This window comes from Numenius arquata, chromosome 2, assembly GCF_964106895.1.
Source record: "Numenius arquata chromosome 2, bNumArq3.hap1.1, whole genome shotgun sequence".
In the NCBI taxonomy this organism is placed as follows: domain Eukaryota; kingdom Metazoa; phylum Chordata; class Aves; order Charadriiformes; family Scolopacidae; genus Numenius; species Numenius arquata.
Genome location: NC_133577.1, coordinates 19,665,659 through 19,682,098, shown reverse-complemented (window position 1 = coordinate 19,682,098; position 16,440 = coordinate 19,665,659). Strand labels below are relative to the sequence as shown.

The 16,440-nt window shown below is 37.0% G+C and overlaps 1 protein-coding gene across 6 annotated transcripts in view; it reads right to left on the bottom strand.

Annotated features, from left to right (window-relative positions):
• AFDN (afadin, adherens junction formation factor) overlaps positions 1-16,440 on the bottom strand; it is a 133,337-nt gene that overhangs the window by 40,819 nt on the left and 76,078 nt on the right. For all 6 annotated transcript variants that reach the window (XM_074169036.1, XM_074169033.1, XM_074169034.1 and 3 more), the window contains 6 exons: positions 15,085-15,179; positions 12,086-12,351; positions 11,429-11,572; positions 7,393-7,591; positions 5,508-5,611; positions 2,880-2,966 (listed from right to left, as the gene is read on the bottom strand). In XM_074169036.1, coding sequence (XP_074025137.1) covers positions 2,880-2,966; positions 5,508-5,611; positions 7,393-7,591; positions 11,429-11,572; positions 12,086-12,351; positions 15,085-15,179 — 895 coding nt within the window. The remainder of the gene's footprint in view (positions 1-2,879; positions 2,967-5,507; positions 5,612-7,392; positions 7,592-11,428; positions 11,573-12,085; positions 12,352-15,084; positions 15,180-16,440) is intronic.

Here is a 16,440-nt window from a genome sequence, read left to right as displayed (position 1 = left end):
AGCGTGTCAGGTATGGTATCTAACTTCCACAATAAAAACTCTTCATTAACACAGACTTTATTTATCTACAAAACCGTGCAAACTAATAAGAACTCAATATCAAATGATAAATGTTTGATGGTTCCTCAGAGATGCACACAGATTACTAAGAAAGTGTACATTTTTTGCAATGGGTAGAAGGAAGAAAAGTAGTCAGTAGGAATTATTTTTCTTCACCATCTCTGAGAATCGGCCCATTTCATTCATCCCTAGAATATCACCAACCTGCATTTTAACCAACTTCATCCAAAGCCAGTGACAAGTACGAGCAGCCCATTAAGACTTAACAAGAAAGGCAGGTCACCACTGACATGCAAAGGCATTCTCATGGCATGTTACTGAGAGCAACTATTTTGTCACATCACAGGAAAAACAACTGTTTTCCTAACCAAAGCTGAATAGTTTCAGGGTTGTCTTTCACTGGTTGGAGTCTGGCACCTGTTGACCAGCCACTCTTTTATTACAGCACTTTTGAAGCACCCTAGAAACCTTTAGTTCAAAGAACGTAAGTGGGTCTGCAATCAAACTGGGTTCCTGTGCATGGCAGCAGTAACTGTGTCTTTCTCAAATTGAATATGAGCTTTCATTTCTTCAACTGTAAGGTACTTTTATATGAGCATTTGATAGCCAACCTTTTAATATTATAGAACTTAGAAAAAACTAAGTCTGTTCTCACACTTGTCTCTCCTTGACATTCATTTCAGGTATCCTATCCAGTTAACTTTTAGAAAATTTTAATAGTCTACTGGACTTCTTCCTCCATTTTCCTCAGCCAAAGGAAAAAATGAGAATTTTAATTTTTCTACTGGTAAAAGAGACATGACGTGAGACATGTTAGAAAAATTATTACTAAAAGTCAACAAGATACAAATAAAAAGAAAAAAATCCACCCACTGTTGCTAGCTTCTCAGTCACACAATTTTCTAATCTGTTCTGCTCTGGCTAGATTGAGAAAATTAATGCTTCTGTATTCTTTCTTACTCTGTTGTTTTTATGAAGCCTATTACAGGAAAAACATGCAATTATTTACTTAGAATATGCAACTTTGAACCTCTTCAACTAACCCCTTGAAAATAATCCTATTTAACTACTACAGCAACTAATTTCAACACTTAATGCAAGATGATTATTTCTACCCAATGAACATTCTGCTGACTTAAATTAAGCAAAAGTTTTTATTCTACACTGAAACTAAAATAAAAATCTGCCTCTTGCTTACTTCAGATTGAGATTTAAGACATAACCATTTTAAAATCAGAGTTCCAATACTGTGGCAGGCACACAGCTGCAATATGAAATCCAATCACTGCCTGAATCAGCAAGTGTTTCTGCAACTGTGCCGAGATGAAAGAAATCATGAAATTGGTTAAGTAACTTGTAAAAAACTTTCAAATCAAGCTTACACACTGACCAGTAGCACCGTTAAATACTGCTAATGGAAGTTAGGTGTCAACTGTTAAAACAACATATAGAAGCCAGCCAGCTCCAGTGAAAAGGGAAACTTTCCCCCTCTATTATATCCTGCTTCTCTCTACATGAAAAATCAGATTTCACAGTTTAAAGTGAAAAAAAAATAATTTCCACTGCACATTTTGAAACATTCAACAGAAATGCAGATGGCAGTCAGAAGTCTGATACATATTTAATCTGGCGTATCTCGAGATCTAGTATTTGCTTCTCAAATTATTAACCCACTCCACCAAAATCAGAGCAGAATATTTTCAGATCCTGAATAGTTTCCTCAGTAACTGCTGATTGTTAGCAACATACACCTGACACCTGGTATTCCTCTACAGATGTCAGAAATAAATCTTAAAAGCTGATACTATACAAGATTACTGTCTCAAGAACACACTATGAAATGAGCAAAGCTGTAGAAAAAACCCAGTGCTGTTTAGAAGCAATTAACTATGTAAGATAACTTAAAAGCAGTAAAACTATCATGTTTTCAGCCCATGTACTAAAGGTCAAGGAGGACTACAGCTTTCTGAAGTTTCATGTACTACGCGGTGAAGAGAGATTAGGAAAAAACTTGTTGTATCTGTTGTACAGCACCTAATTACATGACGGATTTTTTGGATATCACCATTGCATAATTTGTAACAAGCTTAAAACTCAGAGATTATGTCTGCTACGTGACCCAGTTAATAAAGCAAAACCAACCAACTAGTGGAGTTCTCCATCTGGTGGCTGGAGTTGTATGTGCATTCTATACATCACTCTCTAGCGCTACTAAGAGCGGCATACACCCACAATCAGCAAGTTAGGGCAAGGTGTATACCCTCGTTCACCAAGCTACTTAATGTGCCGTGGCTCTCTACTATAAAGAGGCAAAACTGAAGTCATCCATGCATCTGTATACGCTGTGCAAAAGATAAGGTGGTGTCTTCATAGCAGAAAGTATACAAACTTTAATGTATATATGTCAATTATTTTATTTATGCATCAAAAAAAAAAAAGCCACACATTTTATTCTTTATATTTACTGCTTCTCTTTCCTAGATATCTCTGCTAGTTTTCAGCAGAAGTGCTAAATAAGCATGTTTATTAATTCCATTTAATAACACTGCCAATTTTTGGCTCTGAAGAATGAATAAACCTGTAGAAGTCTAAACTTAAATGTCGTAACAACTACATCAACATTAGGTTTCCTCTTGTACTAATCACATCTGTGTATTTTACAGGAACATTCCCCAGCCAGAATAAAAGTATGATCAACACGATGTGCACAAACTTCAGGAAAATAGATTTTTCTATTAACCTTTTCCACAGTAGGCTGATAAAAAAAAAAAAAAAAAGCAGCTTTTTTCAATAACACATACACAAACTGGCTTCCATACCTTGGCAGCAACAATGCTCAGGCCCATTCCATTTTGTTTTTTCAGTGTTACAGTGATAATTTCAGGTTCTTTCCTCAATGGCTGAGCCTATCAAACAGGGAAGGGGGAAAGAAGAAAAAGACAAGAGTTCATATGCACTGCCAGGCTAGGAAAATTACTGTGCAAAGTAGTTCATCTACAATCAAAACTAAGTTGTTAGTGCAGCAGAATATCTTGCATTCTAAATGATGTCTGGTCCTCCTTTTTAAAGGTAGAATCTCTAACATTTCATTAATATGGATACACATTATCGAGTAGTACACCTGTGTTATGAACACTGCCAAAGCTGTGAAGTCTACCCATTGGTGGTTCTTCTCCAATTCAGTAAAGAGATAATTAACGATTCACAATTCAAAACGTAGCAGGTCTACAAAAACTGTAGTAACTTTTAATGAAAACTGAAGTTCAGACTCAGTAGTCCTCTATCAGATAGGTGAGGGTGATCTACACAGAGCTTAGGTTTTAGTGCTGCATCTAGAAGATAATAATTCTGCAAAGATACTAAGAGGCCAATTAGTTTCAAAGGCAGAATTAATGCCTTGAAAGAATGTTCCAAAAATTTTCATTTCTGAAAACTCTGTAACTCGAAAACAGCCTGAGCCCCTAAACATGTTCAGCAGTTTTTTTGTATCTTTGCAATATCGTCAGTTCCCTCTATTCAAAAAGTTGCCATCACAGCGTTCATTAGCTGAAGCATGCAAGTTAACGCACCCTAGCTTGTATTCATATTAAAACCTGCTAACTGCAAGTTCCACGAGACTCACAACAAAGGAAAAATATAAGCAAAGGAAATGAAATAAAAAAAATATTAACACTTCTTGATTAAGTTCAAGTATTAGAAAAGAAAGCACTTTTTAAGCTAGAAGTGTTCTAGCATTCCTGTGCCAAGGATGGCAGAAGAACAGAATCGGTTTCTACTTTAGGATTTTTTCCATTAATTTAAATAGAAACATTATTAAACCAATTCAACAAAAAAACATACACACTGGAAAAGGCAGACCACTAGGAACATAAGTTTGCCATTAGTCTATACTATATTTCTCTCTTGGTCGAAGAATAAAAGAAATTCTTCAGTGATAATTTGAGGAGACTGCCTAGCCTGGGCAACTCCCCAGACTACGAACAGAAGCAGAATTGTGAAACTGGCTTTTTTGGATTGGGGAAAGAAAAGAAAAAAAAAGGCCCCAGAATTATAAAATGGAACATTTACCTAGTACTTAGATTATGCAGACATGTTGCACCAAGAGGTGATTTGTGGACCGGCATTTAAAGCACTGCTCAGACACCAAGACTAAAGACTTTTAGAACTCTGCTGCTTATCACATTCAATTGACATACATGCACCACAGAGAAGAATGATTAGATCCAGGTTATTTGAACAGTCTTACATGGTATTCATTTCCACGGATGAACGGAATAGTAACATCCATTCATCCTGCATTCCCTTATCAAGCCTTTTTAACGAAGACTGGCCAGAACTCTACTTCAGCTTATTCTTTGTATGAGGACCAGCAAGTACCTAGTATAACTTCAGATGGTTTTCGTTTCCACTAGCTGAGAGCAAAGGGAGATGGAAGAGCATGATGTCTCAAGAATGTCTTTGCTGCATTTTCCTCAGTCAAATGCCCGTTCACCAAGATACCAAGCCTGCAGAGCCTGGCTTATCAGTTCAAGACTGGGCTCTGCTGTATCAGGCACAGAGATTTAGGAGATACTCTCTTCTGTAAAGTAAACATGTTTTTTAGGCCTCTGCAGCAAGGCTGCATAATGTCATCTAATAAATACCAGGTTCTGAACAGAGCAAATGAAGCTTTCAAGTCCCTCTGAGTAGTGAGGACCACGTATTTTTTATAGAAGGCCTTAGAAATGTAAGTCTAGTTTCATGTTGGTCTTCCTGATTTCACTTAAATACTAATTATAAATATGAAGCTATTTCTGCTTAGTTGCTTTAAAATTTATTTCACATAAAGCCATTTCTTTCCAAACCCAAGTTGTTCTGTAACTTTGATATTCTTGGTTATCACATACTCAAAAAACAAAAAACAAAACCAACCCCAACCAACCAAATAAAAAACCACCACAAAACCCAACACACACAAAAAAAAACTACAACAGGAAAAAAAAAAGCCACCTCACACTGAAGTGAAAGCCCACTTTGATAAGTATAATAAAAGGAAAAACTAAATATTTCTTTCCTGAAAACCTAGCAGAAAAAAAAAAGTACCAGATTACAACTTAATACTAAACATTTAGTTGGTGACTCCATTCACATTACAAGTTGTTTACAGATGCACATCCATATATATTTTTGTCTGTGTTTAAAAGGAATTTCTTTCACTGCTTACCCCCAGGGTGGCTGAATACAACAAACAAAATTTGCTTACATGAGAATTATATCATGCCACAGCCTAGAAAAGCACTGACTTACAAAAATCTGCAAATAGTTCCTGAAATTCACCAAATCACCAATGAACTACATGTTAAATGATGAAATCTGTTCTTCCTACTAAGGATTAAAACTCATCACATAAAACACAATGGCTTGCCAAGGTATCAGTTTTGGTAATTATTCAGTGAATCAATACTTACTAGCTCAGCATTCTCATGTGACAAGTGACTTTCATAGTCTGCACCTTCAAAGTATATCGTCCATGTGCCTGGTGACCGTGGATGAGGTATCAGCCTACAAAAACCTAAAAGAGAAAGTAACATCAACATAGTCATGGTATTTTCTCAACAAATTAAAATTGAATAGCCTGCCACAAGAAAATACCAAATAGCAGCATCTATCTTTTTATACTCACTACTAGGTTGAATCTTGGATCTTAAATGCTATTACATGCTTCAATGCAATTTTATGGTACTACAAAATCCTACAGTTGTATAGCTGCTGCATTTGAGAAACATATGTATTTAAAAATACTACAACCTCATAGAAAACTCCTGGGCTGCAAAGTATTGCTTGTACCAACCAGACTCAAGAGAGACATGAAACACCAAGTCATCTTTTAGACTACAAACCACCAGAACTCTGAGTAGGTCAGCACCACAGAAATCTTCTGCTTTGCAGAGAGTCTAGCTAACCAGCCTCAGGATAGATTTGGCAGAGGTGAAACTTCACCTGGACACTCATTACTTTTTTTTATTGCAACTATGCAAGTGGGGTTTTTCTTTGATTTGTTTTTTCTTATTTGAGCAATTCCTAGAATTCTGAGAAAAGGAGCCACAGCAGCTGAGAGATATCCAACATTATCTCCTAAATCATGGACAGTGAGAATCCACATCACAGTCAAATTACAAATCACTCCATTCAAATAGATGAGATTCTCCTCACAAGGACCATCTGTCAGCAGTTCAGCTTACACTGATTTACTGCAAACCAGTCCCTCAGCATAATTTCAGGGATACCTGAAAAGTAAAATTTGGAATGTATGCATTAAGAATGCCCCGCTTGTAATAACTATACAGACATTTGTATGGCAAATGTTATAATTACTAATTAAAAACTTTATTCTACTAGTCTTCTTTAGTCCCAAGACTACATCCTCTGAAACTTGCTGTACTTTCAAAACAGTCAGTTTCCTACTATTTGTTTTAAATGCAAGAATACAGCTTTTCTATAAACTAAGTTGGAACCAACAACTGCGAAATTTCACTGTAGGATAGAGTAAGTCTGCTTTGTCGACAGCCTCCTTTGCTGTCCTACCTGACATGATATTCCTGTGGAAATTTTTAAACAACTGCTTTTTAAGCAGAAAATTATTAAGAAATTATGTAACAAAACCACTACTAATAAAATTGAGTATCACAAGATAAGGATCATAACTTGTTCATTCAATGTAAATTCTCTGACAGACCCCCTCCCTCTGCTTTACTTTCTCAAATTTAGGTCACTTTCGTCCAACCACAAGACTTCTCTAATCATCTGAAATTTTGTTGAACTACAAGTGCCCAAACCATACATTCTTACATTGATGAACATTAAACGAACTATTTTAAGCTTGTGGGTTTTTTTAATATTATATGGAAGCAGCTGATGAGTAAAAAAAACAGTGACTTGAACGATTTAATTCACATCAGCTTTAAAAGTAAGTTGACTGTGAAATTGTTGGAAGTATTACAAAATTTAAATTTATGTAAATTTTTGCTGCTGTTAGCACCAAAATCCAAAAAAAGCTCTGGAACGAATGCAAAACAAAGTTTCAAGAGGTGCTAGTGAGTCAGCACTGCCTATTCAGAACCTTGAAAGTGAATGATAGGGACAGGGAGAAAGGGTGACGATTAAAAAACACTGCATACTTTTTATGGGTTGCAAAAGTAAACACTTGAAGAACAGAGTCTAGAAAAACTAAAACATATACAAAGAAAAAGAAAGTGGTTTACATTTAACTAAAATATAACTAAAATATGTTTTGCATTCTGTGTTCATTACACCAAAAATAGAAGATCATTGTAAAACAACAGAAGAGCTAACCTCTCTGACAGAGTGGATCTAAAAATTCTTGTAAACCACTTGGAACATTTCTGACAACGTCGCAGGAATAGCCATCTTCTGGTAAAAGAAAAGGTAGCTGTAAGTCAGGATCCTCTTCCAGTTGGACTTCTCGGCCATCGCTGCGAGCAAGTTCATCAGCCGTATTTTCTGCAACAGTTACTACATTCTCTATCAATTCCTGGACAGAAGGAAGAAAGACAGACATTGTTACTTTAACGGGATAATTTTCATTAAGGAAAAGAAAACTAACATTAAGAAAATATTAAGAGTGCAACAAAAAGGAATTTGGAAAATAAATTATGAGATATAAAACTTCCTTGACTGCACTATGTACAGTCAATATGCTGCATTGCTTTACTTGACTAAATCCCACAGATTATGTAGTTAGGAAATATACCTGAAGCATTTATTTTTACTTCAGTATTTTCAAAACTTGTGGTGCATATTTTTACTTGCTATGAGAGCTGCATTTAAAAATATATAGCAAAGAACATGCATGTACAGAGGTGGAATCACTGGCGGGTTTAAAATTTTGACGCTTTGTTTAGTGTGTATATATAGATATATATATTTCTGTAAGACTAAATGTATAGAAAGAAAACAGACAGCTAATCTAAACCAGGACTTTCAGCTCCATCAGGACACATATACCCACAGAGGATCAATGGCATACACAGTTCCACAGTTCAACAGAAGAGGTAATGGGCACAAACTTGAACATAAAAAGTTCCATCTAAACATGAGGAAGAACTTCTTTACTTTGAGGGTGGCAGAGCACTGGAATAGGCTGCCCAGAGAGGTGGTGGAGTCTCCATCTCTGGAGACATTCAAAATCCGCCTGGATACGTTCCTGTGCAGCCTGCTTTGGCAGGGGGGCTGGACTAGATGATCTCCAGAGGTCCCTTCCAACCCCACATCATTCTGTGATTCTGTGATAGTTTGGAAGTGTTATAGAACTAATCTAATTCTACTTTTCCCGGGAGATCGGTATAATGTGAAGGATCCCTTAAGGTAGGTATCTGTTTTTTAAATAACACTGTAGAAGCACAAAAGCAGGAGCACTGAAGCTGCAGCAGGGAACTTTTTTTACATTTGGTGCACAACTGTTCTGTTTAATATCACAAAAAGCTCTATGAAACCAGTGTACTTTTCACAATGTAGCTACTGTGGTTGCATGTAGCACACAATAGTCTTCCTACTACATGTTAGAGAGATCTGTAAGACTTCAGTAGCGTACCCATCACCAGATCGTATGAACTGAGGAAAATTAATTCAGAAGTTAATAAAAATCAAACTCCTAACAGCTTCACAAAAAGTACAGGTCCAAGCAGCACTTTGTGTTTCTACAGTCCTCTGTTTATCCCAAATTACTCAAAAGAGTGCACAATGAAAAGGCTCTTCTCTCTCTCTCCTCAAACAGTTCCTCCATTTTTCTGTTACCTTATATGCCTTAAGCTGGCCTAAGTTTTAGCATGAGAGCATTCAGCTAAGAGAAATAAAAAAAATAGTTACAGCAGCTTCTTAAAAAGATGTAAGTAGTAATTCTCTGAGCACTCAGTCTCTTCCAAGTTGCATGCTCTGCCTTAGGAACCAAGAAATCTCCTCAGGTTTGACGCATCACTATGTTTGAAGGAGCAGGCAGCATCACTACTTAACAGTATCTTTACCTCTAGTTAACCAGCATTCTTACTGGAAGACAACTCGCCCCAGAGATGTGTGATTTTGTTGGCATCGAGACAGAACTACTACAATTAATATATCTGAAGCTGCTACAAATACTACATATAGATTCCTTTACTACATGTATTTGCTTTACCAAAAATTCAGGTGAGATTTCCAGTCTCTTTCTACAGCTTCTACTTGGCTCCCAAAACCAGCTTAACAGTTCAGTCTTAATCTCACCCCAGTTACACTAACATGTAACTCAGAATCTGTAAGCCTGATACAACAATTTTACTGCTGGATCACAATGTAGAACGCAGTTGAGACAAAACCATGGAAGTGTTCTCATGAGAATGTCCAGTTTCAGCAAATTTCAAGGGGGAAATCAGATAAATCAAGTCCAAAATACAGTCTGTCTTTACAAGTGCTCTTCAAGAAGGGCCTTTTTACCATAAAAGGTGCCAAAAGAATTACATGAAACAAAAGTATGTATACGTAAATACCTTTATCATAGAACTATAGAATCATAGAATTCTATAATATAATATATAGAATAGTTTGGGTTGGAATGGACCTTTAAAGGTCAGCTAGTCCAACCCCCTCTGCAATGAGCAGGGACAACTAGATCAAGTTGCTCAGATCCCCCTCCAACCTGACCTTGAATGTTTCCAAGGATAGGGCATCTACCACCTCTCTGGGCAACCTTGTTCCACTGTTTCACTACCCTCATAGTAAAAAATTTCTTTCTTAAATCTAGTCTAAATCTAGTTTAAAGCCATTACCCCTTGTCCTATCACAACAGGCTCTGCTAAAAAGTTTATCTCCATCTTTCCTGTAGGCCCCTTTTAGGTACTGGAAGGTTGCGATAAGGTCTCCCCAGAGCCTTCTCTTCTCCAGGGTGAACAACCCCAACTCTCTCAGTCTGTCCTCATAGGAGAGGTGGCTCCATCCCTCTGGTCATTTTTGTGGCCCTCTTCTGGACCCACTCCAACAGGTCCGTGTCTTTCCTGTGCTGAGGGCTCCAGAGCTGGACACAGTACTCCAGGTGGGGTCTGACCAGAGAGGAGCAGAATCCCCTCCCTTGACCTGCTGGCCACGCTTCTTTTGATGCGGCCCAGGATACAGTTATGTTCCTTTGAACAAATTTGAAGACTTGAAATTTTTCAGATTTAGTAGCAACAAGTCAGAGCTTGAGTGTACAATTCTTTTTTTCACAGGAAAGATGACCCAAATACCACTGCACCACAGCAAGATAAACTAGCCATATTCTAGTTCTCCCTCTGACACAAAAACGACTGTCAAATTGAGCACTATATTTCTTTAAAGGTCCCTGAAGTACAATAATAATAAACTGTGGAATTCTATCTATGTGTAAACAGGAAATCTAAGCTATGTTCTTCAGCGAAAGACTTTTTGGTTTGGTAGCCAATATATAAAAATATATCCAAGTTACAGGTCCCCCTTAACACCTTCAGAACCATTGTACTAGTACCTTTGATTTAATAAAGAGATGTATCCAAAGGTATTAATAACAGATTTTGTAGGCAACACATTCATTTATATAAATATTAGATTGTCTTCACCTTTTAAGATTTTTTTTAGATCAATCAACTATCCTGTAATCAGGATTTACCTTAAGAGTTTTCATCCACTTATGATTACAGTTCTGCAAGGAACACAAAACCACTTTTGACTTCTGCCAAAAGTATGTTTCCCACACATAAAACTTAGAATAGCCAGTTATATCTTAAATATCAAGATAAAAAACAGTTCTGTAAACAACATATATATGTATGTATGGTATGTTCCATGTATCAATTTGTCCAAAGGACAATCTGTCTGCTGCTTATATGAAGAGATTCAAGATTCATGGATTTTTACAGCCCACATGTAAAAATGCTTAATGTTCCTGCTTCTTTCATTTGATTTCTATAGTAAAAAATTTCAATTTTTGTTCCTTGTGGTTATACATGGATCTAGCTTTTGGGAGTGCTCTGTGCACTTCTCCTCTACCACCTTACTGAGTTTCATCCACAAATGCTGTAAGGTGCAGTGACACCTCTCTGGGTATGCTCAACACACAGGGTTGCCTTACATTTTAACTTGGTGTAAGAGAGATTTCTGGTAATATCCTGCTCAAGTTGCAGTGAAGTACACCCACCAAAGCTGGTGGTCAGAGGCAGGCTGATACCACTGATATTTATTGTACAGAGAGCCGATTGTCCACCCTGACTCTTAGAACAATGTGAAACCAATCAACAACATGATAGCGATTTTCAGCAAGTATTTTTACTTTTAACTCTATATTCCTCAGGTATGTTCAACAGCACAGTAAGTGATAGAAGAGACTTACTGTTGGGATGAGTGGTTCATCTGGAGCACAGTGATAATTCTGCAACAAAGCTTGGAGCTGCAGGGAATTCAGCTTAAAGCAAGTACTGTTAATATTTGGAACATCTGCATGCGAATATTTGTCCATGGTAAGCAATGTGGTTGCCTAGGAGAGAGAGAAAAAAACAAAAGTCATAGGAGACAAATCCAAACCAGAATAAAACCTTAAGCCTTGTTTCTGAGTTTTCTTTAGACGAGAGAGAGAAAAAGACAAAGCCAGAAGCCAGTCTTGTTACAGAAGCAACATAAATATCCCCACAACAACCACACTAAATATAACTCCTGTACCTATGAGGTGAATTGATACTAAATGCATCATAAATGAGGCATATCAATTTTTCAGCTACTCTTGTCTCTGTTGAGCATAGTTATAGCTCAGTCTTATAAACAGAAACTGAAGAGCATGTTGGTTAAAAATCACTAATTATTGATTTCACTTGTAACTTAAATATTAATGATGTTGAAAACATATTTTGTGTTTGTATGCTACCTCGGTGTTCCAGGACTGGTTCACACAAACGACACTTGTCCACATACTATTCTCTAGGAACAGAGAATATACAAATATTCTCTTTGAATATACAATTATGTGAGAAGTGTTAATCAGAAATACACTCACCTGCACTATCCTGCTCAGGTGGCAATCAGCAGCCAATTCTAAACCCTGTTTTTCTGCCCAGGCTTCAATATGACCCAACTGTTGACGAACAATGGCTCCCCAATAATGTGAACATAACCCTGAATCAGGGGCCGTAACTAGTCTGTTAAAAAGCCACATGTTGATAAAATGAAACAGCTGGGAGAAGAGCTGTATAGTCAGAGCAGCATTCACTCTACATCGTCGCAAGAGGGACATAGCTCCAGTCAATGTATGCAGCACATCATCTACAGAGATAAAACAAAAAGTAAATCACATTCACATACTGAAATGTACAACTGCTTTAGGCTATAAATAATAATACAGAGACACCTAACCCAGGTTGGTGAATGCCAGCTGGAACCCATACGTATTTAAGTTATACAGACTTTCAGAAATAAATTTATTGCTTCATGGTTTTCAAGATGGAGCAACACTAAACTATGTTAAACAAATACGTTTTTTAACTCCTGAAAATAAATTCTTTTAGGGAAATATTTAGTATACAAGTATATCATTGGTTATATCTGACACTTAAATCATGTCCTCATTTGAGTAAACTCATTTTTTCATTATTTTTTAATAATAAGTGAAAAACTTTATATCCCACTGTTTCAAATGCATATTGCAATTATTCCATAGCTCCTTGAAATTAAATATCAAAGTGTATTAAAAAATTTCAGCAACAGCTATTTGCATTGCATGATGTACTTAAACTGCAGAATGCATCTCCTGTTTACACATCAGGTTTTTTTAATATTATTCGAATTTCCTGTTGCCCATTATTAGTTCATTGAAATATTACATAAGAAGCAATAGGGTCTTCCTGTTAGCTTCACCAAGAGCAAGCATCCTTTTATGTTTCCTACTGGAATATATTCATGCAAGTAGAACATTTATCTCTAAGCTTTCTTTTAAGGTAATACTTTTATTGGAAATGTCTATTGAAGAGACTACCAAATTAATTTCTTTAGCATTGAAACACAGAATTGTGACTGAAAAAAACAATTATCTCTATGTTCTAAGACAGAAATCTACAGAGCAGCTCAAAAATAACTGAAATAATGGACATAATCTGCCCTTATTCCAGTGTCAGTTTGTTACTTTTCCAGAAAGTTCTCTCTCTTACTGTACAGGGCAGTAAAACCTTCCTTCATTGTTCAACACAGGAACAAAGCAATTGCAGCAAGCTTAATACCCAAAAGACCAGGAAGTATATATGAATTTTGTATAAATACTCTTCATAGTTGAACAGAATGACTGTACTTAATAGCACTGCAGATCATCTTTACTTCAATTATTCAGAATGTCAGTATCTTCTTAACTCTTCCTAACCTTTTATCCCAGTTAATCCCTTCAAACTTGAATATTTTTTACGTTTTCCATTTTCTTCTTTAGTCATCATGCTACATAATGTAGGAGGGGCTCACACTTTCCCCACAAAAAGCACAATGGGGGGGGAGAGGGGGGAGTCCTATCTCAGGGGCCTGTGCGTGAATGTGTTCAGCATGGAAAATAACGAGGCGTTAGAAGTCTAAGCACAGTCACCAAGTCCCGATCACAGACACAGTGGGACAGCACACGTGAGCAGAATGCTCTCGGGGACAGGAACAGCCCAGGAAGGCTGACATTGCTGCAGAGCACCATCATATTAAAAGTATCGTGGCAGTGATCCTTGGCAGGAACCTACAAGGCCAGTCAGCTTAACCTTAGTACCTGGGAGGTACTTTGGCAGATTCTCCTGTAGCATCCTTATCATGAAATTGCCGAGATAAGGACTAGATAAGCAGATGATAATGTAGGTAGATATTTGGCTGGATGACTGGAGTTAGTGGATATGAAGTCCAGTTGGCAGTCAGCTATTAGTGGCTTCCCTCAGGGACAGAGGCTGGGACTGATACTGTTTAATGACTTTATTAATGACCTGAGTGATAGATGGAGTGCATTCTCAGTGAATTCAGAGATGATATCAAGCTGGGGGGAAATACTGGTATGCTGAAGGGCAGCAGTATTTTTCAGAAGGGCCTCAGTGGGCTGGAGAAATGGGCTGACAGGGACTTCATAAAGTTCAAAGGCAACTGCCAAGTCCTGCATCTGGGAAGGAATAAGTCTGTACATCTGGATCACAAGCAGCCCTGCTGAAAACAATGTAGAGGTCCTGGTAAACATCAAGTTGAATGTGATTAAGCGGTGTGTCCTTGCTTGAAAGGCAGCCGGTTGCATACTAAGCTGTGAAGTTAGCAGCAGTAAAGCTAGCAGAAGGTAAGGAAGCAATCCCTCCTATGCATTCAGCATTTGTGAGACTGCAGCTGGAGCACAGCATTCCGACTCCCCAGCACAAGGAAGATACCAACTTAATGGAGAAAATTCAGCAGAAAGCAACCAAGATGATTTGGGGGCTGGAGAAAAGGATGTAAGAGCAGGACAGAGAAGTGGATCTGGTTCATCCTGGGGAAAGAGGAGGCTTTGGGCACAGCTTATTGCTGTCTTCATCTACCTAATGGGAGGGTTCAAAACAAGCATAGAGATAGCAGAGAACAACACACAAACCAACACAAAAATTGCAAGATGGGAACTTCCAATTAGATAAAGGAAAAGTATTTTCACAATGAGGGTGGTTAAACGTTGGAACAATTCACTCAGAGATGCTATGGCATCTCCATCCCTCAGCAGAGATTCAGTACTCAACTGGACAATATCCTGAACAACCTGATCCAGTTGCACCTGCCTTAAGCAAGACACTGGATTAGATGACACCCAGAGGTTTCTCTGCAAATTAAATTACTCCATGATTTTAAAACCAAATATAGATCATTTGATTGTCATTCCTGTCCTTTCTTATCATCCATAGAAAACTGACCCATACATTTCTCAGGGGTTAGGGCAACTTGTAAATGTCATATCACTGTTAAGAAAAATTCTATTTATTACTAGTTAATTGCATGGTTTAGAAGATACAAGAAAAGATCAAGTAGTCTAACCTATTTTAGGCCTCTGAGGATTATTTTCCTCTGGATCATCAAGGAACGCTGGCATGTAGTTATTAAGCTCTGATTGCAAACAATGAACCAGGTACCTGGAAGGGAAAGGTAAGGAAAACAAAGAAATTTTAAAATCCTGTATGTGTTCATTATGAATGTTTCTAAAGAAAAGAGTTCTATCAAATTACAAGATTCCTGAAATTACAGTGTTAGGTATGTCACTATAGGGAACCAAATAATACTTTTTAAAAGGCCAGAGAGACTCAGTTCTCCCATATGTTTCCTAGAAGTTTTGGAAAAAAGAATGAGGTTGTCGGGGAACAAACACAGTCACTTAAAAGCAGTATCGCTATCACACTTGTAAGTGAGGGTCACATGCTACATAAAGAGATGCTGTCAGGAAAAACTTTGGTTCTGTAAGACTGCAAAAACTATTTTTCCAAACAGAAATACACTTTTCTCTATTTTAAAATCTATCAAGAATAGTATTAAAAAAAAAAATTCCTATTCTGAGCCAATACACAAGATCCTGAAATGGCCCTAGTGTTCTATGTAAACTCTTTTTTGATCCTTGTATTTCTCTTCTAATACTCTTCTAAAAATTAAATACTTCCTTTAACACTGTTTTTGATAATTCATTTATACATTTTCTGTTAAGAACTGAAACTAAAAGGGAATAAAATTGTAAACATATATCTAAAGGAAAACATCTCATGGATTTCTACAACTCCCCTTTCTGTTTCACTGGAAACATTTGTAATGAAATACCTTCAATTGCTAGAAAACAAAAGCCACGGCAATTTCAATTTTGGTTTATGCCAGTTGTCACCATCAAATAACATTTTCACAGCAGATTTCTTTCTTTTCATGCTTCTGTTGTCCTTTTTATCTGCCTTCTAAATATATATTCCACAGTTCTGTTCTCCAAAAGTTTAATATATCCATTTGAAATCTTCCATGTTACAGTGTACTTTGGGGAGAATTCACACACAGCTAAAATTCAGAAATATCTTTTCACATCCGGCCTGCTCATAGCATACAGGGAAAAACAGAGTGCCATTCCTTCCTAGCCACAGAAATATTCTGTCTTCAATGACTATCTAGTAAATTGAAGTAGTAAAGAGTTGTTTCAAGACACCAATACAAAACACTGACCTGTGGCAAAAAGGCATAGAGCTTCATTAACAGCTAATAATTTTGAGGTACTATAAAAAATTGAAAGACTGTGACAAAATAGCTACTTGGTATAAGCTATTTTCCCACAAATCACCAACAGGAAAAAAAAAACCCACATACAAAGTGCTTTGGTGCTTCTCTGATACCTTTCAAAAGTTCAGAAAGCAATGATGAGGTTTC